The following is a 23,588-nucleotide window of genomic DNA, read 5'->3' on the forward strand; positions in this document are numbered from 1 at the left end:
TTCTATCTATCTTACCAAAGAAGAAATGGAGGCATGTAGAGTTTAAATATTCAGCTGAATGAGATCGGCTGGCTAAGTGAGTAGCTAGACTGAGGTGAGAAGGGAATGAGATTGTTATGCCAACTTTGATTGGCAGTCTTTCAAGGTAGGGAGCAGAGGAACCCCAGGGCTGAATGAGGACAGGGTGGAGAACAGTAGATGACGAGCCCCTGGCTTTGGTTTATTTCTCTGTGTTCATGAAAGTATGAAAGCTAACCCCTACGCGTGCTGTAAAACTAGGCCATCTGTGCTCCATTATATCCACCCTCAAGCACATGCCATCTTCTAGATACTTCCTAGCATTTTTTTTTCTACTTCCTAATATTATCCTGAAGGGCTTAAGTGGCATTGTAGATGTTTAGCTTTTACTTGATTGCTGTAACACTGGGGAAGGCTGAGGCAGAGCAGGATTTGGGACTTACTCATCTTGCTAAAACTTCAAGTTGAAGTCCTAAACTCCATCCGAATAAGTTACATCATACAGTGTTTAAGCCTTAAATGTTATGTCATTGTATTGTATTTATTAGGTTTTCATTCAGTCTCAGGTCTTAGAAGCTCATTATCCCAGTTCTCTGCACATAGCAGAGAGCATCCTGGGTTATCAGATCCAGAGTCACAGGGAGCACCCAGAAACAGCCAGATCATGTAGCAGCAAGTGTGACAGTACTTTTTATTCTCTATCACCAAACATGATTGCATTTGCACCTTTCCTCCTGTGGCGTCTGTGGGGAGGGCACCATGGAGACCATAAAGCCCCCAGTGTGGCACTCTCTCCTCTCCCCAGAGAGCAGCATCTCCGTGGAGGTGGCCAGCAACGCCAGCATCGTCCTTGAGGGCGAGGACCTGCACTTCTCCTGCAGTGTCCGCACAGCGGGCAGGCTGCAAGGCCGCTTCTCTGTCATCTGGCAGCTCGTGGACAGGCAGAACCGCCGCAGCAACATCATGTGGCTAGACCGGGATGGTACCATGCAGCCAGGCTCGTCCTACTGGGAGCGCAGCAGCTTTGGGGGTATCCAGATGGAGCAGGTGCAGCCCAACTCCTTCAGCCTGGGCATCTTCAACAGCAGGAAGGAGGACGAGGGCCAATATGAATGTCATGTGACCGAATGGGTGCGGGCAGTGGATGGCGAGTGGCAGATCGTGGGGGAGCGCCGAGCCAGCACTCTCGTCTCTATCACTGCTCTCGGTAAGTGAGGGGTGGGGCGGTTGTGGAGGCTGCTCCCCTCTTCATCACTTTACCTAGACTTTTATCAGCCCAGAGTTCACCTAGGAGATAATGGTACTTCAAAAGTACTTGATTGAAAGGAGACTTCAGGGTAGTAGCGGCAGGGTTGAAAGAACCAGCAATGGATGGTAGAGTGCCTGCAACTCACAGTTGCTGGGAGCAGTTACCCCTCTTGGGACTGGGTGGTGGGGAGGGTGTTATCAGTATTCTAGCCAGGTTAGTGTCACTGCCTAGTAGGAACATGGCCACTGCCTGAACTGACCTTGGAGAGAAGAAGAAGAGCAATCAAGTATGACAGCATCTCTCTCCTGCCCGCCACGGTCCCTGCCCACTGTCCATGGCACAGCCCTCCTCAAAGCAGCAGACAGGGTAGAAAATCCAGGGTTGCCATTTATTTGGCATTTACTCTGTATATAGTGGAGTCTAGGCATTTAAGCTTAATTGTCCCACTGAATCCTCTCCTAGCCAAAGATAGACATGTTCATTTTACAAGGAAATAGAGACTAAGTCTAATTTGCCCAAGTTTGCAGCTTTTCAATGACCAATTCACAGTCTGAACCCAGGAAACCAGGAATTCTCTCTTCATATTTTTCAAGGTCTGTGTTTTTATCTATTCCTCTATAAGGCCCCTACTTAAGAAAGCCATTTCCTCATTGCATAAAAAGATACCTTGAGATTTGCTAAAACCAAAGAATATTAGATTTGCTTCTCATGGGGTAGTTAAAAGGCTCTGTCAACTTTTATTTGTCAAATCCAATCAGCATATTAAATTTTAAAAGGCCAGCCTGCTCTTCTGCTGGGAAGATAACGGTGGCATGGCACTTCTTCTGTTTACCAGGAAGCTGGCCTCGGTTATCCTCAGCAACTTTACGTCCCACTCTGGGGACCATGTCACTGCCTTCCCACAGGTAGGATTGGTGGCACTGTCAGAACACCCAGTAAAGAGCATCCCCAGTGGATAAGCCTGACACCAAGTCCTGCACTTTGTCAACCCTCTGAGATTAGGATTACATTTATTTTCAAAAAGCTTAATCCCAAAGGTGGACCTCCGAAAACTTCCTCTAGTGACTGAGTTTCCTAATCATTTCCATCCCCGGGCTCAGCACTACTGTGAACCCTTGGAGGTAGAACTTTGGGGAAGGCTGCAGGCATCCATACTAGTGGGTTTTTCCCCCCATCCTGGGAGGTTAAGTATGTCCAAGGAGTGTTTGGAGCTAGAATTATTTCTCTAGAAGTAATTTTGTGTTATCAGGTTTTGCCCAGAGTGATTTCAAACTCACCACATGTCCGACCATTCCTGCAACCAGGACATACCAAGCAGCCTGCGCTGGTCTTTGGGGCTAACTCTGCTCACCTGCCACTCTCCTGCAGGATGCCTCTGGCTAAAGCCACGGGGCAGACTGAAGGGGTGGATCTGGAAAGAGTGGGAGGGTACCCTGGACTAAGGCTGTCTTTTTAGTCTAAAATAAGCAATGACACACACACAGATTTTCACATTGGTACAATTAGGTATGGATCTGCTCAGTAGGGAGGTGACAGCAGCAAAGCGTGTGGATGAGGTCATAGGCAGGACATCTTCCCCACACCTGCAGGCCTCCGTGACTGCTCAGGCCGGGCAGCTGGGTTGCTGTGGCACCATGGTCTGTGACCATCGTGCCCCGAGCAGATCCTGTCCCCCAAGGTCCTGTTCTACATCACTTGTGTGATAGCATGCTACACACAGGTGTGCAAGTGACTGTTACAGCCACTTAGTGTTTAAGTCTTCAGTCTTTTTTTAAAAGAATGTATAGTATGAAATCCAAATTGAAGATCCAGAGTTCTCAGCAAATTTTGTCTACTTATTCACTGACAGTTTTCCATAGAAAGGCAGAAGGTTCGTTCTGTGAGTCCTCTTTTGCCTACAGATTTAAAAGTACTTTACTTTGTGTCTGTTTTGTTTCTTGAACAAAATACATATTTAACAAAATATATAGCCTGGGTCAGGGACTATCCAGGTATTTTACAAATACTCATTTAATCTTCACAAAACCCATTTTACCTATAAGGAAACAGGCAGAGAGGAGTTGTAACTCGTTTAATGTAACACAGCAGGAAGACGTCACAGTCAGACAGCTGGCTCCAGAATGTGTTCATTTAACTACAGTGTTATGCTTCCCATGCATAAAGCAACCTCAAAAAGCCCCAGAAATCAGTACATTCAGGTCTGTAACCTGACGGTGCCATTTACTGGTGGTTGAACTTCACTGTGCCCTACAAAAGGGGACACTAAACCTACCTGTCCTACAAGGCCAGTTCAGTGAAATGTGTGAGCAAAGCTTTTGGCACAGTGCCTGGCACATAGATGGTGCTCAATACATCCTGGCTGCTGTTAGTGTTGTGATAATGGTGTACTAACATGAACTGGTACTTCCAAACTGAAGGGACTCTGAAGAGCTTGATTGAGGAGTGACCGTTAGGGATTGGTGATGCGCCCTCATTCAGTACGCAATATCCAGACTCACCACTCACTGAGACTGCAAACCCTGAATTTAGGACCATTGTTCCTACCTCACCCGAGGTCACCATCTGCTGACCTTCTTGTGAGGCATCCCTTACTGTCTCCCCACCTCTGGCTTTGTAGACGTGGAGAAGGAGCTGGGGGCTTCCATCTGCCTCCTTTCCAGAGCATCCATGCACTAGGAAGCCAGAGAATGGTGTCTGAGTGGGTGGGTGTATACTCCTTGCCAGTGAGCTTTTTTCTCCTGTTTTTGCATGGAATTCTGGAATTTCAAGGAATGGCCTGGTTACATGGAATCAGCCCCCAAGCGAACAGTAGCATCCAACTCTAGGGGAAGGTTTAATGCAAATCCTCATGAGGGTTTCCTGAAAATATTTGGGCTAGAGCTGCTTCAGGAATTGCCTGGGCCTCTTTCTGTGGGGTCTTGCAAACTCTCAGTTTGTGCCTCAGTATGATATAAAGTAATATAAACCCTCACGTGAAAAGAATGTTCCAAAGAAAGCTGGTGAGCCTTGACTGTTCCACTGGCTTTGCCAGGAGCCCCATTGCTGAGGTCCTGCCCCGGGAAAACCAGGTGCCTCCTCTGGCTGATTCTCTGTTCTCTCTCCAGAAACAGGCTTTGCAGTCACAGCCATCTCCCGAACACCAGGGGTGACCTACAGCGACTCTTTTGACTTGCAGTGTATCATCAAACCCCACTACCCAGCCCGGGTCCCCGTGTCAGTGACGTGGCGGTTCCAGCCAGTGGGCACTGTTGAGTTCCATGACCTGGTGACCTTCACACGGGATGGAGGGGTCCAGTGGGGGGACAGGTCCTCCAGCTTCCGAACCCGGACTGCCATCGAGAAGGCCGAGTCCAGCAACAACGTCCGCCTGAGCATCAGCCGGGCCAGTGACACAGAGGCGGGCAAGTACCAGTGTGTGGCTGAACTGTGGAGGAGGAACTACAACAACACGTGGACGCGGCTGGCGGAGAGGACCTCCAACCTGCTGGAGATCCGCGTGCTGCAGCCAGGTGGGTGCCGCTGCCCCCGGACCTCCCTGCTGCAGGACCTGTGGGATGTGCGCCCATGTGCTTACACCACATAAGATTTTTTTTTTTTCTTGGAAAACAAGTTATTATTTTTTAATTTGTTCTTTGTAGTTACACATGACAGTGGAGTGTATTTCGACATATCATACATACATGGAGTATAACTTCCCATTCTTGCGGTTTTGAAGATGTGCAGTTACATTGGTCCTGTATTTTATTCACATGTGCATAGGAAAGTTAACAACTGGCCGGGGAGATAGCTCAGTTGGTAGAGTGCTTGCCTCCCAAGCACAAGGCCCTGGGTTCAATCCCCAGCACCGCAAAAAAAAAAAAAAAAAAAGTGGAAAGTTAACAATATGAGATTGGAGGACATGAGCTTTCATGACATAGGATGCATGTGAGGAGAAACGATTGTGTGTGTTGAGCTCCACCATAGCTTCTGCTTCCCAGCTCTGAGAAATTTCAAGTCAATAAGAAGTTGCAAGAATTTGTACCATGAACGCTTATTTTCTCTTTCCTTGATGGCCTCTTGTTCATGTCTCACCATATTTGTGTTCTCCCTCTTAGTATATTTGTGTTGTTTCTGAACCACTTGAGAGAGTAATTGTGGACATCAGGACACGTCCCCTGAATACTTTGTTGTGTAACTCTAAGAATAGTACCTTGTCCCACCCCACCACACCACTGCCACGTTCTGGGTATTCAGCATTAGTGTGATCCCATTACCTACCTTTCTCCGGTTGTGCAAGTATTTCTCTTTATAGGGCGTGTGTGTGTGTGTGTGTGTGTGTGTGTGTGTGTGATTTCAAAGGATTGAAAGTCAGAGATTCAGTCAGGGAGCATGCATCACATTTAGTTGTCTTGTCTCTTTAGACTCTTAATCTGGATCAATTCCCCTTCCTCTCTGTGTGTGTTTGTGTTACGATACTGACCTTTTTTAAAATTCTTTTTATTTTAAATTATTTTTATTGTAAACAAATGGGATACATGTTGTTTCTGTTTGTACATGAAGTAACAGCATACCATTTGCGTAATCATACATTTACATAGGGTAATGATGTTCGATTCATTCTGTTATTTTTTCCTCCTCCCCACCCCTCTTTTCCCTCTATACAGTCCATTCTTGCCCCCCTTCCACCCCCCATTATGTGTCATCATCTGCTTATCAGTGAGATCATTCTTCCTTTGGTTTTTTGAGATTGGCTTATCTCACTTTGCAGGATATTCTCCAGTTTCATCCATTTGCCTGCAAATGCCATAATTTTATTATTCTTTATAGCTGAGTAATATTCCATTGTATATATATACACCACAGTTTCTTTAACCATTCATCAATTGAAGGACATCTAGGTTGGTTCCACAATCTGGCTATTGTGAACTGAGCAGCTATGAACATTGATGTGGCTGTATCTCTGTAGTATGCTGATTTTAAGTCCTTTGGGTATAGGCCGAGGAGTGGGATAGCTGGGTCAAATGGTGGGTCCATTCCAAGTTTTCTAAGAAGTATCCACACTGCTTTCCAGAGTGGCTACACTAATTTGCAGCCCCACCAGCAATGTATGAGTGTACCTTTTTCCCCACATCCTCTCCAACACCTATTGTTGCTTGTATTCTTGATAATTGCCATTCTAATTGGGGTGAGATGGAATATTAGTGTAGTTTTGATTTGCATTTCTCTTATTACTAAAGATGTTGAACATTTTTCCATATGTTTGTTGATTGCTTGTAGGTCTTCTTCTGTGAAGTGTCTGTTCATATCCTTAGCCCATTTGTTGATTGGGTTATTTGTATTCTTGGTGTAGAGTTTTTTGAGTTCTTTATAGATTCTGGAAATTAGTGCTCTATCTGAAGTATGAGTGGCAAAGATATTCTCCCACTCTGTAGGCTCTCTCTTCGCATTGCTGATAGTTTCCTTTGCTGAGAGAAAGCTATTTAGTTTGAATCTATCCCACTTATTGATTCTTGCTTTTATTTCTTGTGCTGTGGGAGTCCTGTTAAGGAAGTCTGATCCTAAGCCAACAAGTTGAAGATTTGGACCTACTTTTTCTTCTATAAGATGCAGGGTCTCTGGTCTGATTTCAAGGTCCTTCATCCATTATGAGTTGATTTTTGTGCAAACTGAGAGATCGGGTTTAGTTTCATTCTGTTGCATATGGATTTCCAGTTTTCCCAGCACCATTTGTTGAAGAGGCTATCTTTTCTCCATTGCATATGTTTGGCCCCTTTGTCTAGTATGAGAAAATTGTATTTATTTGGGTTTGTGTTCATGTCCTCTATTTTGTACCATTGATCTTCCTGTCTGTTTTGGTGCCAATACCATGCTGTTTTTGTTACTATTGCTTTGTAGTATAGTTGAAGTTCTGGTATTGCGATACCCCTGTTTCATTCTTCCTGCTAAGGATTGCTTTAGCTAGTCTGGGTTTCTTATTCTTCCAGATGAATTTCATGATTGCTTGCTCTGTTTCTGTAAGGTACATCATTGGGATTTTAATTGGAATTGCATTGAATCTGTATAGCACTTTTGGTAGTATGGCCATTTTGACAATATTAATTCTACCTATCCAAGAACATGGAAGATCTTCCCATCTTCTGAGGTCTTCCTCAGTGTCTTTCTTCAATGTTTTGTAGTTTTCATTGTAAAGATCTTTTACCTCTTTGGTTAGATTGATTCCCAAGTATTTTATTTTATTTTTTTTTGAGGCTATTGCAAATGGAATTGTTTTCCTCATTTCCCTTTCAGCTGTTTCGTCACTTGCGTATAAAAATGCTTTAGATTTATGCGTGTTGGTTTTATAGCCTGCTGTTTTGCTGAATTCATTGATGAGGTCTAGAAGTTTTCTGGAGGAGGTTTTTGGATCCTAAATATATAGAATCACGTATTCCTTTAATTCCTTTAGTTTGCCTGATTGCTCTGGCTAGAGTTTCGAGGACAATGTTGAATAGAAGTGGTGAAAGTGGACATCCCTGTCTTGTTCCCATTTTTAAAGGGAATGGTTTCAGTTTTTCTCCATTAAGAATGATGTTGGCCATGGGCTTAGCATAAATAGCCTTTACAATGTTCAGGTATGTTTCTACTGTCCCTATTTTTTCTAGTGTTTTGAGCATGAAGGGGTGTTGTATTTTGTCGAACGCTTTTTCTGCGTCAATTGAAATAACCATACGGTTCTTATTCTTAAGTCTGTTGACATGATAGATTACGTTTATTGGTTTACGGATGTTAAACCATCCTTGCATTCCAGGGATGAACCCCACTTGATCGTGGTGCACAATTTTCTTAATATGTTTTTGGATATGGTTTGCCAATATTTTGTTAAGGATCTTTGCATCTATATTCATCAAGGATATTGGTCCTAAATTTTCTTTCCTTGATGTGTCTTTTCCTGGTTTGGGTATGAGGGTGATATTAGGTTCATAGAATAAGTTCGGTAGGGTACCCTCCTTTTCTATTTCCTGGAATACTTTGAAAAGTATTGGAATGAGTTCTTTGAAGGTCTTGTAGAACTCGGCCGAGAATCCGTCTGGTCCTGGGCTTTTCTTGGATGGTAGATTTTGAATGGCTTCTTCTATTTCATTGCTTGATATTGATCTGTTTAAATTGTGTATGTCCTCCTGGTTCAGTTTGGGAGGAGCATATGTTTTTAGAAATTTGTCAATGTCTTCGGTAGATTCTATTTTGTTGGAATACAGATTTTCAAAGTATCTTCTCATTATGTTCTGTACCTCAGTGGTGTCTGTCATGATATTTCCTTTTTCATCACGAATTTTAGTAATTTGAGTTTTCTCTCTCCTTCTCTTTGTTAGTGTGGCTAAGGGTTTGTCTATTTTGTTTACTTTCTCAAAGAACCAACTTTTTGTTTTGTCAATTTTTTGAATTGTTTCTTTTGTTTCAAGTTCATTGATTTCAGCTCTGATTTTAATTATTTCCTGTCTTCTACTACTTTTGGTGTTATTCTGTTCTTCTTTTTCTAGGGCTTTGAGCTGTAATGTTAGGTCATTTAGTTGTTGACTTTTCATTCTTTTCTGGAATGCGCTCCATGCAATGAATTTTCCTCTTAATACTGCTTTCATAGTGTCCCAGAGATTTTGATATGTTGTATCGTCATTCTCATTGACCTCTAAGAATTTTTTTATCTCCTCCCTGATGTTTTTTGTTATCCATGTTTCATTCAATAGCATATTATTTAGTCTCCAAGTTTTAGAGTAATTTCTCTTTTTTATTTCGTCATTGATTTCTACTCTCAGTCCATTATGATCTGATAGAACACAAGGCAGTATCTCTATTTTTTTGCATTTCCTAAGGGCTTCTTTGTGGCATAACATATGGTCTGTTTTCAAGAAGGTTCCATGTGCTTCTGAGAAGAAAGTGAATCTGCTCATTGATGGATGGAATATTCTATATATGTCTATTAAGTCTAAGTTATTGATTGTGTTACTGAGTTCTATGGTTTCTTTGGTTGGTTTTTGTTTGGAAGATCTATCTAGTGGTGAAAGTGGTGCGTTAAAGTCACCCCGAATTATTGTGTTGTGGTCTATGTGATTCCTGAAATTGAGAAGGATTTGTTTGATGTACAGGGATGCACCATTGTTTGGGGCATAAATATTTACTATCGTTATGTCTTCCTGATTTATGGTTCCCTTAAGCAGTATGAAATGTCCTTCTTTATCCCTTCTGACTGACTTTGGCTTGAAGTCCACTTTATCTGATATAAGGATGGAAACCCACATTTTTTTACTGAGTCCATGTACATGGTAGGTTTTTTCCCATCCTTTCACCTTTATTCTGTGGATGTCTTTTTCTATGAGATGAGTCTCTTGCAGGCAGCATATTTTTGGGTCTTTCTATTTAATCCATTCTGTCAGTCTATGTCTTTTGATTGATGAGTTTAGGCCATTAACATTCAGGGTTATTATTGAGATATGATTTGTATTCCCAGTCATTTGGCTTATTTTTGGTTTTTAAGTTGGCTTAGTTTCTCCTTTGAGTGGTTTTTCTCTAAGGTGATTGATTCTTCCCTTTGCTGACCTGCATTGTTGTTTTTCATTTCCTCCTCATGGAATATTTTGTTGAGAACATTCTGTAGTACAGGCTTTCTATTTGTAAATTCTTTTAACTTTTGTTTATCATGGAAGGATTTTATTTCATCTTCAAATCTGAAGGTAAGTTTTGCTGGGTATAGGATTCTTGGTTGGCAACCATGTTCCTTCAGAGCTTGAAATATGTTGTTCCAGGCCCTTCTAGCTTTTAGAGTCTGCGTTGAGAAGTCGGCTGCTATCCGTATTGGTGTCCCCTTATATGTAATCTGATGCTCTTCTCTCGTGGCCTTCAAAATCCTATCTTTATTTTGAATGTTAGGCATTTTCATTATAATGTGCCTTGGTGTGGACCTCTTATGATTTTGTGCATTTGGTGTTCTGTAAGCCTCTTGTATTGATTTTCCATTTCATTCTTCAGGCTTGGGAAATTTTCTGATACTGTTTCATTGAATAGGTTGTTCATTCCTTTGGTTTGTACCTCTGTGCCTTCCTCAATCCCAATAATTCTTAAATTTAGTCTTCTCATGATGTCCCATAGTTCTTGGAGATTCTGTTCATGATTTCTTACCATCTTCTCTGTGTGGGCTACTTTATTTTCAAGATTAAATATTTTGTCTTCATTGTCTGAGGTTCTGTCTTCCAAGTGGTCTAGTCTTTTGGTGATGATTCCATTGAGTTTTTTATTTGGTTTATTGTTTCCTTCATTTCAAGGATTTCCGTTTGTTTTTTTTTTTTTTTTGAGACTATCTCTTTGTTGAAATGATCTTTTGCTTCCTGTGGGTGCTCTTTCAGCTTATTGGTATTATCATTCATTGCCTGCATTTGCTCTCTTATCTCATCCTATGCTTTGGGAATCATCTTAATCATGTATAATCTGAAGTCCTTTTCTGACATTTCTTCTAACACACTGTCATTGGATTCTATGAATATAGAATCTAGATTTGTTTGGATCATTTTCTTTCCTTGTTTTTTCATGTTGTTCATTTATCTTCCCCTCTAGCAGTGCAGATCTGGGGTATTGCAGATTTCCCCCTATAGGCTTATAGTGGCCCTATAGGTTTCCAAAACCCTTTCTTTGGGGCTGGGGATATAGCTCAGTTGGTAGAGTGCTTGCCTTGCAAGCACGAGGCCCTAGGTTCAAATCCCCAGCACTGCAAAAAAAAAAAAAAAAAAAAAAAAAAAAAAAATGCCAAAACCCTTTCTTTAAGGGGAGATCAATATTAGCAGTACCCAATTCAGACATTATGCAATCCTAGACCAAATAGCCCCTATGAGGACAATAACAAAATTGTCATAATAAACAGAATGAGTTCAAATATTATCTTCAGTAAAACAAACAGATTTGCAATAAGGTCTGCAATTTCTAATGGAGGACAAAGAGGATGCAGAGGGATGTAGAATGTGGCTGTTAATGGGATAAGAAAAGAATATATAGAAGTTCTAGATAATAGAAAGGGTAAGAGTGTAATCAAAAGAAATTGAATGTTAGCATGCAAGAAGGGAGAAAGAGACTCTGCGGGAACAGGTAAACAAAAGGAAAAGAGAGCAAGAAAAGTAAAGAAATAAAAACTTAAATTTTTTCAATAAGGAGAAAAAAGAAAATCTACAGTATAACAGTCATATAATAATGAAACCTCCCAGAGTTCAGTAGCCTGATGCATGAGAGGTACCTGACAATGAGTTTCAAGTCTCCAGCAGGCATCTCAGGATGGGATTTGCTCCACCCAAAGATCGGAGCTATGGCTTCCAGTATTATCCAAGATGGCCACTCTGGCTTCAAAATGTGTTGGCAAATGGGGAGCTGCAGCTCAGGGTGTGGACGTGGTCAGCAGGAGGTCCTGGAGGCGGGATGCGGTTGGTCAGGCAGGGGTCCTGGAGGTTGGGTGTGTTTGGTGTGGTTGCGGAATCCTGGAGGCCAGGTGCAATCAGTCGGTCTGGGGTCCGGTGAGAGGGCGCAGTCATTTGGTCTGGGGATCCTGGTGGCAGGGAGCATCAGTCGATGTGAGGGCCCCAGAGGCAGGGAGTGATAGGTTGGGCTGAGGGATCCTGGAGACGGGGCTCAGTCAGTCCGGCCTGGGTCCTACGGGACCTGGCTGTTGTCTCAAAATGGTGGCAGCCACTTGTAATCAAACCTGCAGGTATTGTCACAATGAACTTCAGGCAACAACAGGCAGCTGGTGCTCCACCAGCAGTCGGCGATCAGTTTGCTGACTGTTGTCGGAAGATCGGGAGGTGAACCTCATGTGTTGGGTGATGGGTAGGTGTAAGGCAGGCGATGGACAGGCGAGAGGCAGGCAAATGGCGGATGATAGGCGCCTGACAGTGAGCAATCTGCACTCAAAAAATGTGTCGATATGCTGGCAGACTGGAGGTCATCACAGCAGACAAATGGGGTAAACAGCAGGGGATCGATAAGCAGCAAAAACTGCCACACCAAGAAACAGATATCCTCTGCTTGAAACTGGAGTTACGGAGCGACAAGGAACGTAGCCTCCCTCTAGTCCGCCATCTTGGATCCCGATATTGACCTTTATGAAGTCCTCAGGCAAGTTTTTTTTTGGAAAATTCTGTCTCTTTACTTAACCTCATCTCCTGTAGTCTTTGCAACAATTATGTAAAAGATATCATTGTCTCCTGTTTGTAGACAAGGAACTCAGAGGGGAAAAGGAAAGGGAGTGGGTTCTTTTTGAGCATCTGCCTCATGCTAGGTGCTAATCATCAGTTACTTTATGAGAATTTCACAACCTTGGGAAGGATACATCAGCCTAAGGTCTCCTAGCTGGTCAGTGGTGGAGGTAGGATTGAAGTTGTGGGGTCTTATATCTGTAATGTTTCCTTAACTCAGGTCTTCTTCATGTGTGCTGAGTTCCTTATTCCCGTGGAGGCTGAGACTTCTCAAAGTAGGGATAAAGAGGCACTCATCTGGGGGCTTCTGCCATTGATCACCTCAGGCCCTTCCATCAATGTGGAGTAGTTCAGTATGTCCTGCTCTGTGGGCTTTCCCTGTGTCCCTCCTGGTCGCCTGCCAGGTTAGAAGCTGGTGGAGCAGGGAGCCCAGGCCGTAGGCTCCTGCATCCCTCTTGTTCTCCAGCCCACATGCAGGACAGAACAGGCACCCATACACTGAATGGTGAGAGCTGACCTTTGCAAAGACTTCTTTGTGACTTTCTGCCACAACCGTTTTGCAAAGATGGTTTAAATGCTTTGGAAAAAAGGATTTTTATTTTTTTCTACCCACAAAGAGCTATGATTAGTGCCCTACCTGGTCTACTGGCTGACTTTGTATAGCCACAGGGTTGTTTTCAGCAGTGTGAGGTTAAATAATGGTAATGTCTGTGTTTTTCCTTCCCGTCTTCTGACGCCATTACAGAGGCCTCTTCTGCACCACTTTTAACAAGTGAGTTGTGTAGATGATGAGATGTTCCTGGGCCAATTAGAGCCTGAGGCTAGGCTGAGAAGGGCTGGGGAGAGGCCGTTCTTAAGTGGCATTTCAGGTTAATGGCGGGTTAAAGGGGACACATTTGATGTACGCCCTTGTTGTGGAAGATCTGAGGCCCTCACTTCCCTGCCCTGATGAAGAGAGCATTGGGATCATGATTGTGCCTTTTGTTGTCTTCCCTGTCACTCAAGGTCTGTGTTCTGAGCAGCAGTGGCTATCACATGGTTCTGCAGCTGTGGAAGGTAGAGATGAGGCTCCCAAGACCTTGCCTCTCATTGCCTCTCTGAATAAACCCCTGGAATTTGCTCATTTCTGTTGTGACTTGGACTCTAAGACTGGAGTGCCTCAGGGATGAATATGGAGTTGGTTCATTGAAGGCTCTCATTATTTGGATTCTGATTAATTTACAGTAGCGCTAAAAGTAGAAAGGGACAGAAATGAATGAAGTCCCACTTGGGCGCCAGGCTCTGTGCTCATACTTACACTTTCTTTTTAAATTCATCCCACAGGCTGATCATGTGGATGTCTGTGTCTCCATTTTGCTAGAGAGGAAACCAAATGGTTAGGAAACCCGATGGAACCACCACCTCCTTACGTGGCAGAATGGAGGCTTGAACTGAGGTTGGAGCCCAGTTCCCTCTGACTTGTGTACATTTGCATTTTCCATTATACCATATCATTGCTTCCTGACAGAAAAGTAACTGGAGAGTGAGGAGACCCAGCCTCTGCTCTCAGGACTATCCTTGAGTCTTGTGTATGTCGGGGTGGTTTTGTTTGCATTTTCACTGTGCAGTGAGGACAAGCAATGGTTGGTCTAGGGGACTTTTGAGCATCACTGGGCTTGCAATGTTGGGAGCCCCTGGCTTTTGTAAAGGTACACAGCAATTCACTTTCCTGGCCCTCTGGATACTGGAAAGAGCAAAGGTAGGAGCTCGAGGATCCTCATGACTCCCAAAGTGGCTAAGGTACCAGGGAGAGTGCATCCCCTTAAGTGTTGCTGTCTCTCCTTATTAAATATTTACACAGTTAGCACTTAATATTTTCCAAAGAACTTCATGCCTGTTTCTCCTCTTTTCCCTAAATATGCTGGTTGGTACTGGTGTTTTCATTTTGGGGATGTAGAAGTGGAGGTACATGAGGGCTGACTATGTGCTGGAGACAGTACTGAACACTTGGTGTGTATTATCTCACTGAATCTTCACAGCAAGTGTGGACGGAATATTTTACATTCTTATTTGATAACCGAAGTAGCAGAGGCTCAGAGAGATTCTAACTTGCCCAAGTCAGATAAGCAGTGAGTGGAGGCTGGGATTTGAATGTAAGTGTGTCTTATTAAAAGCACTCAGGATGGGAAGAGTTGGACATTTCCTGAAGCCTTGTAATCACAAGTTATTCCTTCTGCATTCAGCTGGTGGCACTCTTTACAAAAGAGGCTTCCCCTTGTAGGTGGCTGGTACGGAGGAGTCTTGTCACTGGGGAGACTAGCAGTCACAGCAGCAGTGGCACCAACAGCAGCTGGTGACTTTCAGCATTTCTTGTGTGGCCATCACCATCCTGAGTGCTTTGCATGCAATCTCTTACTTCTTTCTTACTCCATGCACTGCCGCCAGGGATACTGCTTCACCCATTTTACAGAAGAGGACACTGCAATAGGGGTTAAGTAAATTGCACAGTGATTCATAATAATTGGCAGAGCCAAGATTCAAATCTGGACAGGCAGTCTGGAGTCCGAGTGCTTAATTTTATTATTCTATGTACTTTCTAGACAAAGTACCATATTTTTGTTAATTTTTTTCAGAATCCTTTGGCACCATGTACTCTGTATGTTTGTGTGGGGCGGGGAGCATTGTGCCTGCATGCCCCACACACACATGCTGGGGCTGGAACCCAGGACTTTGTGCGTGACAGGCATATACTCTACCGCTGAGCTACACCCTAGCACCATGTACTTCTATTTAATATCTCCTTTCTCTGGTTTACTATCTTGATTTCTCCACCCTTAAATTTGTTTTGTAGAAGTTGGGGGGTGGTGGTCACAAAGCACTCACAGAGCTTCCTCACGACACAGGTTGCTGAAGGCGAAGTTTTAATTTGTGCCTCTTCAAGCTCCTTTGTTTCTTCTCACTCTGCCACAAGGTGGCTCTAAGGCTTGGTGATATCAGATTCCCCAAACAGTGCTGGCCTCCCTTCCTTCCACGGTCCCAGCCTACCTAGCCCCCCAAAACATGAATTCTTGGCCCTTCTCTGGCATCTTCCATAGAAATGTTTCCTGTCCTTTGTCCCCACCTTTAAAGGATATTCTGTTGAATATTTTTATTCTAAGAGAATCAGTAGAAACCCCAGGGACTGGTGACTGACTCAGGTTGGTCCATTTGTCATTGACTTCACTGCCATGTTGTCATTTCCCCCAGCAAGGCTGTGTGGCCTGTGCCTCCGCTGGTCCCTGCCAGAGCCACCTGCTGATCCTGACCACATCACAGAACCTTGGGTTGGTCGACTTGCTGTGGCTCTTTTACTGCCTGTCCCTTGGCACACTGATCCCTGGGCACATCCTCAAGGAAGTTTTTAGGGAGTGAAGGCTTCCCTCCCTTCCTTTTTGTTGTTGATTGAGCTCAGTCTTATTCCCATTGATCACATAGTGTGATCCCCACAGGGCATTTAGGCAAGACTTTTAGCCAGTTAGCATACTCTGTTCTTAATTCTTAATCAGTTCTTATCTCTTTTAATTGTGAAGCATCACCTTACTTCCTTCTGATTTTCTTTAGCTCCAAAAATACCTTCCAATTACACATCGCTAAATACAGAAGCAATAAGGGAAATGTCAGCCCTCATTTTTCCAAATGTTTACGACCATATCTTGGCCTGGCTATTAAACATTGCACATTAAAATCGACAAAGCAATAAACAGGCTTCCAGGAGGACAGCCTCCGGTGGTAGAAAGCCGACTTGTCAGTGGGTGTATTCTGCTGGGATTTTACTGATGGGTAGTCAGGATGAATATTTAATACCCTCTGGATGTTGCCAAATCTGTTTTCTTCTATTTCTTATTGCTGACCTGGCAGATTGGGTTAGCTGAGGGCTTTTTCTTTGACTTCCAGGAGTCCAGGCCATGTGAACACTGGCTCTCATTATCACAGCGTAGTGGGGGGCTAGCTGTCCCATCCCTCCCCAGTGTGGCCCCCGCTTTCTTTCAGGGAAGCCTGGGGTTCTCCTTCAGTTCCCAGTGGCTTGTGCCTGTTATCTGCATAGAGACAGAGTGAGCATGAGGATAGGAGCCCTAGGAGGAGCCCCAGCCCTCTCCCTGGGCCTCAGGCCTCGTCATGCTCACACCAGGTATGCTTGTTGTTGGTGTCAACCAGAAAGGATCACTCGTCCCTCTGTAGACAGGTAAAGCAAGGTAGAGTGTGTCTGGATTTCCCCTGTTTAACTCTTACTCCATCCAAACTCATGCTACCTTCCCTTTATCCAGCTCTGCCTTCTACCTCTCCAAGCATCTGTGCAGGTTCCCTGCTGGGAGCTAAGGCTGCAGGAGATGCACTTCACAGCTGCTGCTCTGTGGGCTCCTGGAGGAGGCAGCAGGCTGGGAACACAGGAGTGCAGGAAGGCTTACTGGTGTGGTGGCAGAGCCGGCACAGGGAATGGTCACACTGGAGCATGGAGGTCACCATGTATAATAGTTAAAAGCAAACAGACCACGTGACCTCGGCTGGAATTCCACCTCTGCCACATAACAGGCTGTGTGACCATGGGCAAGCATCTTTGTAAAATTGGGGGTAATAATGTTTATTTCATAGGACTAGAAGATAGGTACTATTTATAAAATACTTAGAATAGTGCTCAGCACAAAGAAAGGACTATAAGAAAGTGTGTTAAATAAATAAGAATACATGGAACTGAGTAATTAGAACTTTAGATCATATGCAGATCATATACTCCTTTTCAAAAACAATTTGTAATATTCTCTTTGCTGCCCTGGAATGAAACATATAGACAATATAACATTTCTTCTCACATAACCTTTAGAAATTGTTATATTACCCTAATGGGGGATAGAGGAGGATTTTTTTTAAAAGTAGTTCATAGTAAAAAAAAAAAAGTGCTTCAGCATGTAGGTGCTCAGAGACAGTGACACTAGGAGGCACACTAGCCATCACTGCTACAGCTGGCAGAGGCACTGTGACTGTCACCCCTAAATGCAGAGTGACAGTCACTACCACAGATCTGTACCCCAAGCAACACTGCCAGCTGGGCCCGAGTTTCTGAATCCCCAGGCAATTCTGAAGGAAACAGGAAAAGCCTCTCTTGATTGACCTGGCATTTATTAAAAACAGGAAGGAAAAGGTATTGTACTTTTAGTAAAATCAAAGTAGGCTCTAGGCTCAGTGACACACTTTGTACCCATGTGAGTGTCATTTGAAAGTCACATAGGATACAAGACAAAACTTTATTATGTAGTTTTCCCAAAACATCTATTGTTGACTTCTGTCCATTAAATATTTCCAAACTAATTTGACAGCCAAGACAGGCCTCCAGATTTTCATGATGCTTGGGGGCATTGGCTGCTCTGTTGAGAACTGGTGTTGGGGGCTGTGGGGTGGTGAGTTGAGGCAGGCTCTTTGCTGGGGAATGACTATTTCCGCTTGCCACTTAGGAAGATCTCTGGCTGTGGCGAGGTCTGGAGGCCCACAGGTTGCTGGGCCGCACCCTGAGTTTCTGACCCAGTCGGTTCTAATGAGTTCCAGATAATCTCTGATCTGTGTTGATCTGCGCTGCAGACGCAGAGATCTTGGCCTGAGAGCCACAGGTAGTCAGGATCGAGTACTAGTGCTGGGTCCCCCACAGCCTGGCCGAAGCTCACCTTACTCACCACGCCTGACCGCTTGCCCTTCCCTGAAAACAGTGCACGGTGCTGCCGTCATCTTCTCAGGTGCCCTTTCACTTTCCTTCTCCACCTGGTGAACACCCGCCCACTCATTTGTTTCTCAGAACCAAGTAGTCGAGGTCACAACTTTTTGAAGTGTTCTCTCCCTCCCATCATAGTCAGCATTAATAACCCTTCTTTAAAAAGATTAATCCCATTTTTATTCAATCATCCATTTGTTAATTTGTTTAGCAATGATTGAGTTATATAGTCCTTGCCCTTTTGTTTTCTAGATACTTTGCAGGAAGAGAAGACCTTTAAAAAATAACCTTCAGTGCAAGGCATCATGTAACAACTGGGGTGGGGTTTATGGGAATCCTTTATGGATAGGGTGAATAAGTTTTGTGTGAGGACAGCATACACAAACGCAGTTCCAGGGTAGAGAGGCTGACTGATGAGGCAACAGCTGTTTCTTGCTGCCTGTACCTCTTCTCTCCTGTCCGTCACCTTGATACCTTCCCATCCTGGCTCATAGCACAGCATCCTTTCATTTACTACCAAAAACAGAGTCTCTACGAAGCCTGGGGAGGAAATGTCCAGCTGCAGAAAGCAAGGGCCATTCCTGCAAATGATGGGAGCTGCCCAACCAGGCAGCTGCTGGAATGAGCTGGTGTGTTCTCTTGTGGGTGGGGCATTGCTGCCAGCCACTCTGGCCCTTCTTCCTGCCTCTTGTTGGGTTCTTTTTTCCTCCTGCTGATTCAGTATTGGGGATTAACCAAACTTCGGTCCTGAGCATCTTTCAGCTCTGCATTTATTGCTTCACTAAATCCATACACTAACACAGCCAAGCCCAGGGTTTCTCAGGCTTTCAGACATGTCTGGATCACTGGGGGAATCTTGTTTAAAATGTGGATTCTGACTTAGCAGTCCTAAGAGTCTGCATTTCTGACAAGCTCCCACTTGATTTCTTGCTGCTGTTCTATGGCAGCACTTTCAGAAGTACAGGTGCTACAGAGGTTTGACAGTTTCCATCTAATGTTGAGCTTTGAACATGGCACTAGGCACGGAAACCAAAAGGGAATGAGAATATCTAAAAATGTACTGTTTGTATATACCAGGCCTTGTGCTAAACTCTTTATGTAGACTATTTCTTTTAATATGTACAGTGCTCCTAATGAGCTAGACTGCTATTATTGCTCTCATTTTGCAGAAGGAAACACCTTCGGGCCTTAAGGGGTCTGGGCTCTCTTAACTATGGAGGGAGGTGAGGCACAGACTGCTCACTGCCCAGGGCAGTGCTATGACAGGGCATGTGAGTACTTGCTAATTAGCTGTGGAGCCTCCGGTCTCCCCTGGGTTTCAGGAAAGGTCCTCCCTGCCCTTGAGATGTGGGAGGAAATTCAGAAGTGTAGGATAAGAGCTGCCCCCTTGCCCACCTGTCAGGCACGCACCCAATTTCAAAAGTGCCTCTCTTTTTCAAGCCTCTCAACACTTCACAATATTTTGACATGGGAAGGGGAAAAAAAAAAATGGAAATGCTTTGAAACATTTCTCTTCCTTGGATTCTCGATCTCAGACCACGTGACCAAATTGAAGTTTAGTCATAGGATTTCAGTTTAACATATGCAGTAACTATGGCAATGGAGGTTTCCTTAGTAACAGTTGCAAAAATAATCTGGCCCCAATTAATAATACATTTTAAAGCTCTTTCTACTCTATACTGAACAACCCACTTTTTTTTTGGCCAAGAACCAGATAATTCAGGTGGTGTCATTTGCACCGATAGAGATATCATTCGTGTGTGGCAAATTGGGTTGGAAAGGAAAGAAAAGGAAGCCAGTCGCTTCAAGCACTATAGGAATCCCCTCTGAAAAGTCAACTGGTGAGCCAGTTGTAGTCCAGTTTCCAGGGCTGGGGAGCTTCATCGTAAACCCTTCCCTGAATTCTCAGCATGCCCTAGGGAATTTTTGAAGAAGGGAGAAAGCAGAAGCCTAGACTTGTTAACAAAAAAGATGGGACCACGGGACATGGATTTCTCTCAAGTTGGTGCTTGGTGTGTTTTGGTGGCTTGTCTGTAAGTGTGTGAATTCCACATCCTTGCATAAAGAGAAAGTCTGACTTAGCACCAGGAGTGTGTCCTCAGAGATGCTGTTGCAGTACCGTGCTGGGTGTGGGATACTCCCGCACCTTGACTCATTAACACTTCCCATCCATTCAGGACTATGTCTGTGCAGTACCAGGGGGCCAACGGATGATATATGGTCTTTGGTTCCTTGACACAAGGGACTCGACCCTTGCCACTGTCTTTGCATACTTAGTGCTGACTAGGGCTGGCAGAGAATCCCAGGGTCACACCAACTCAGTCCTGTGTCTGGTTGTGCTTGCTGCTCCTGCAGCTGGACTCTGGCCTTGAGAAACAAGAGCTTGCCCAGCAGGGTGCTGGAGACTGGCCAGGGCAGATCTGCCCTGCTCCTTCCCTCCAGGCTAAGCAACCCAGTTGGAAGAGACACTGGCTGCTCTCCTGTGTTGGGTCTGTACCTTGCCCCGGGTTTTTCTCTCAGCTGGCAAGTGACCAAAACTCGAAGTGTAAAGAAATGTAAAGAGAGGAGTGGGACAGAATGATGCTTTTACTCCCAGTTCCCTAAGAGAAACTTAGAATCGTTTCTTTTCAGTAGGTGGGAGGAAGGTGGGTAGGAGAAATCAAAGCCAAGTATAATCATGATGGAGTGGGTGAGATCTCACATTACCTTCATAAGATATATTTTGTTAGACATTGGCTTCTTGCCACCTAAAGGTGAACATCGTCATTAATTAGCAGCTAGGGTGGCACTCTGGAGTCTGGCCTCCCTGCTGTTTTTGGAGCAAGGGAAGGGGAGACTGGAGTCGGCTCTGTTCTACCTCGCTGCTGTCATCTTCACAGCCTTCTCTACCACCCCACCCCACAAAGGTCCCCCGCAGCACCCTCTCATTGTCTGCTACCATGTTTTTCCAGAACACTCTCATTCTCTCACCCACCCACACACATTTCAGCAAACACTTTGAGCACTTTCTGAAGGCTGGGCACTGTGCTAGGCTCTTAGGTGTGGCGATGAGGACGTCCACTAGCAGAACTCTGTGGGTCTGGAACTTCGTCTTGTCCTTCAGGGGATCCCCAGCACTTAGCAGCCTGTGGGAAACAGTGAGTGCTCACAAATATTGGCTAGTTCAGTGGAAAAAACTTGGTCTATCCCCTCGGGGGCTCACAGTGTAGGGAGGAAGAGAGATGGAAGAAAAACAACCTGGGATCTGTAGAGAGTACTAAGGAAGGGCACCTACCCAGGTGGAGGTGGGACAGGAAGGAGGAAGAGGGGGCCAGAGGATGGGTGGAGAAGGATCAGTGTGGGAAGATGGCTGAGGAGACAGGCAGAGAGGATAGACACCAGAGCTCAGGGGGAAACTGTATGGGACCATGGAGGGTGCTTGGGGCCAGGTTGTGGCCATGAGTCAGGATAGCTGGACAGAGACCAGGTCTTAAAGGGGCTTTGCCTGGGAAAAGGAATTATTTTCTTTAGAACATCTAGGCATTTGGGAGCCATTAAGCTTCATAAGCAGAGACAGGATGTGGTCAGGTTTGTGTTTTAGCTACATGGTCCTGGATGGTAGGGGGAGCCACAGGGAGAGGTGGTAAATGTCTAGTTCAGGGGATGGCAGGAGAAGTGGATAGAGGGCTGTCCTCACACTGACCTTGTTTTGGAGGAAGCCTGTTAGCGGAAGTCTCCAGGAGCAGTGCTGGACAGAGCTAGGCCCTGAGCCTGGACCTGAGGTTTAGAATGGGCCTTGTTTCCAGGACAGCGTGTGGTACTTCTTCTGAACGGCTCCCCTTCCTTCACAGTGACAAAGCTGCAGGTGAGCAAGTCAAAGAGAACCCTCACCCTGGTGGAGAACAGGCCCATTCAGTTGAACTGCTCCGTCAAGTCCCAGACCAGCCAGAACTCGCACTTTGCCGTGCTCTGGTACGTCCACAAGCCCTCGGATGCAGACGGCAAGCTCATCCTCAAGACCACCCACAGCTCCGCCTTTGAGTATGGCACCTACGCTGAGGAGGAGGGCCTGAGAGCCAGGCTGCAGTTCGAGAGGCACGTGTCCGGGGGCCTGTTCAGCCTCACTGTCCAGAGAGCGGAGGTCAGTGACAGCGGCAGCTACTACTGCCACGTGGAGGAGTGGCTGCTGAGCCCCAACTATGCCTGGTACAAGCTGGCTGAGGAGGTTTCAGGACGCACAGAAGTCACTGTGAAGCAGCCAGGTGAGGATGGAGGCTGCCTGGGGCCAGCCAGGGCTCTGTGGGGCCCTGGTGACGTGGTCCAGAGTGCGCACTGGTACACAGACCATCGTGCTGGTGCCTGGGGGTCCTTCCACTCTATGTAGTAGGTCCTGTTTTGGATGCAGACTCACAGAGCATCCTTGACTCTGCTCCTACAGTTGCCGGCTTCACTGGGGATGTGGAGGGGTGGCTGAGTCCATAAAATATGGCTGCAGATTCTAGGGCAGCTACTGGATCTCTTCTGTATTTGTGGTCTGCACCTTGGATTTTGGGCTAGCAGTGACTCCATACCATAGTTCCTGCCTGGAAGCATTTCCTGGGTTTCCTCAGGTGGCTCCCCTTCTTCTTGACCTCCTGGCCCAGCCCAGGCAGGACTTTCCTACCTCCAGACCAAATCAGCCCTCAGCCCCCTCTCAGCCCCAGGGTGGAGCCCTTAGCCTGCCCCCTGACAGGCGGTGTCCCACCCCTGCCTCGCACCCAGGAGAGGGGACTGACTACCTTTGGAAGCCTCGTCTGCACTTTGGGGCAGCCCTGATGGTTAAAGACTACTTCCCAGTAGTTTCCCGCTCAGGTTTTAGATTTGTCCCTAGAACAACCCAAGGTAAGCTTGGGTCGTTTCCTTCTGCAGGAAGGCTGTGCCCTTCTTGTCTCCACCTCTGTTGGTTAAGGAGCCCCTTCAACCTCCTGCACCTGGTGTGGTCCTAGGACCCTCTTCATCCCTCCTTCCCACACGCCCCACAGTCTGTTTTCACTCCCTGTGCCTCCTGAAGGGCCATGGGGACTTCAGGCTGTGCTGCCACCCTGAGTCCCACCTCCATGCCTTTGCTGAGGCTGTCTCCTCTCTCTGGAGTGCAGCTCTCCTACTGCTTCTCCCCTGTCTTCACTGCATCCCCAAGACTTCACTCAGCACCTCCTCCAGGAAGTCTACTCTGGTTTCTCCTGTATCACTAGGGGTGCCTTACAAAACACATGGTGTAATAATTACCTGCATTTCCCCTACTGAAGTGTACACACTAAAGACAGGGCTGTTGTTCTATCTTCAGCCACTAGCATGGCATCCTTAGTAAATATTGGTTGAATCAGGAACAAATGCCTGGTTTCCTTGAACACCACAGGGCCTTTGGATGTGCTGCTCTCTTAGCATGGAACAAGTGGGCCAT

General features: G+C 45.4%; 1 protein-coding gene across 1 annotated transcript in view; it reads left to right on the forward strand.

Annotated features, from left to right (window-relative positions):
* Positions 1-23,588, forward strand: part of Igsf3 (immunoglobulin superfamily member 3) — a 97,215-nt gene that overhangs the window by 61,568 nt on the left and 12,059 nt on the right. Inside the window, exons 6-8 of the mRNA XM_047521243.1 lie at positions 824-1,225; positions 4,372-4,776; positions 22,000-22,410. Coding sequence (XP_047377199.1) covers positions 824-1,225; positions 4,372-4,776; positions 22,000-22,410 — 1,218 coding nt within the window. The remainder of the gene's footprint in view (positions 1-823; positions 1,226-4,371; positions 4,777-21,999; positions 22,411-23,588) is intronic.

Source organism: Sciurus carolinensis, chromosome 1 (assembly GCF_902686445.1).
Source record: "Sciurus carolinensis chromosome 1, mSciCar1.2, whole genome shotgun sequence".
Lineage (NCBI taxonomy): Eukaryota > Metazoa > Chordata > Mammalia > Rodentia > Sciuridae > Sciurus > Sciurus carolinensis.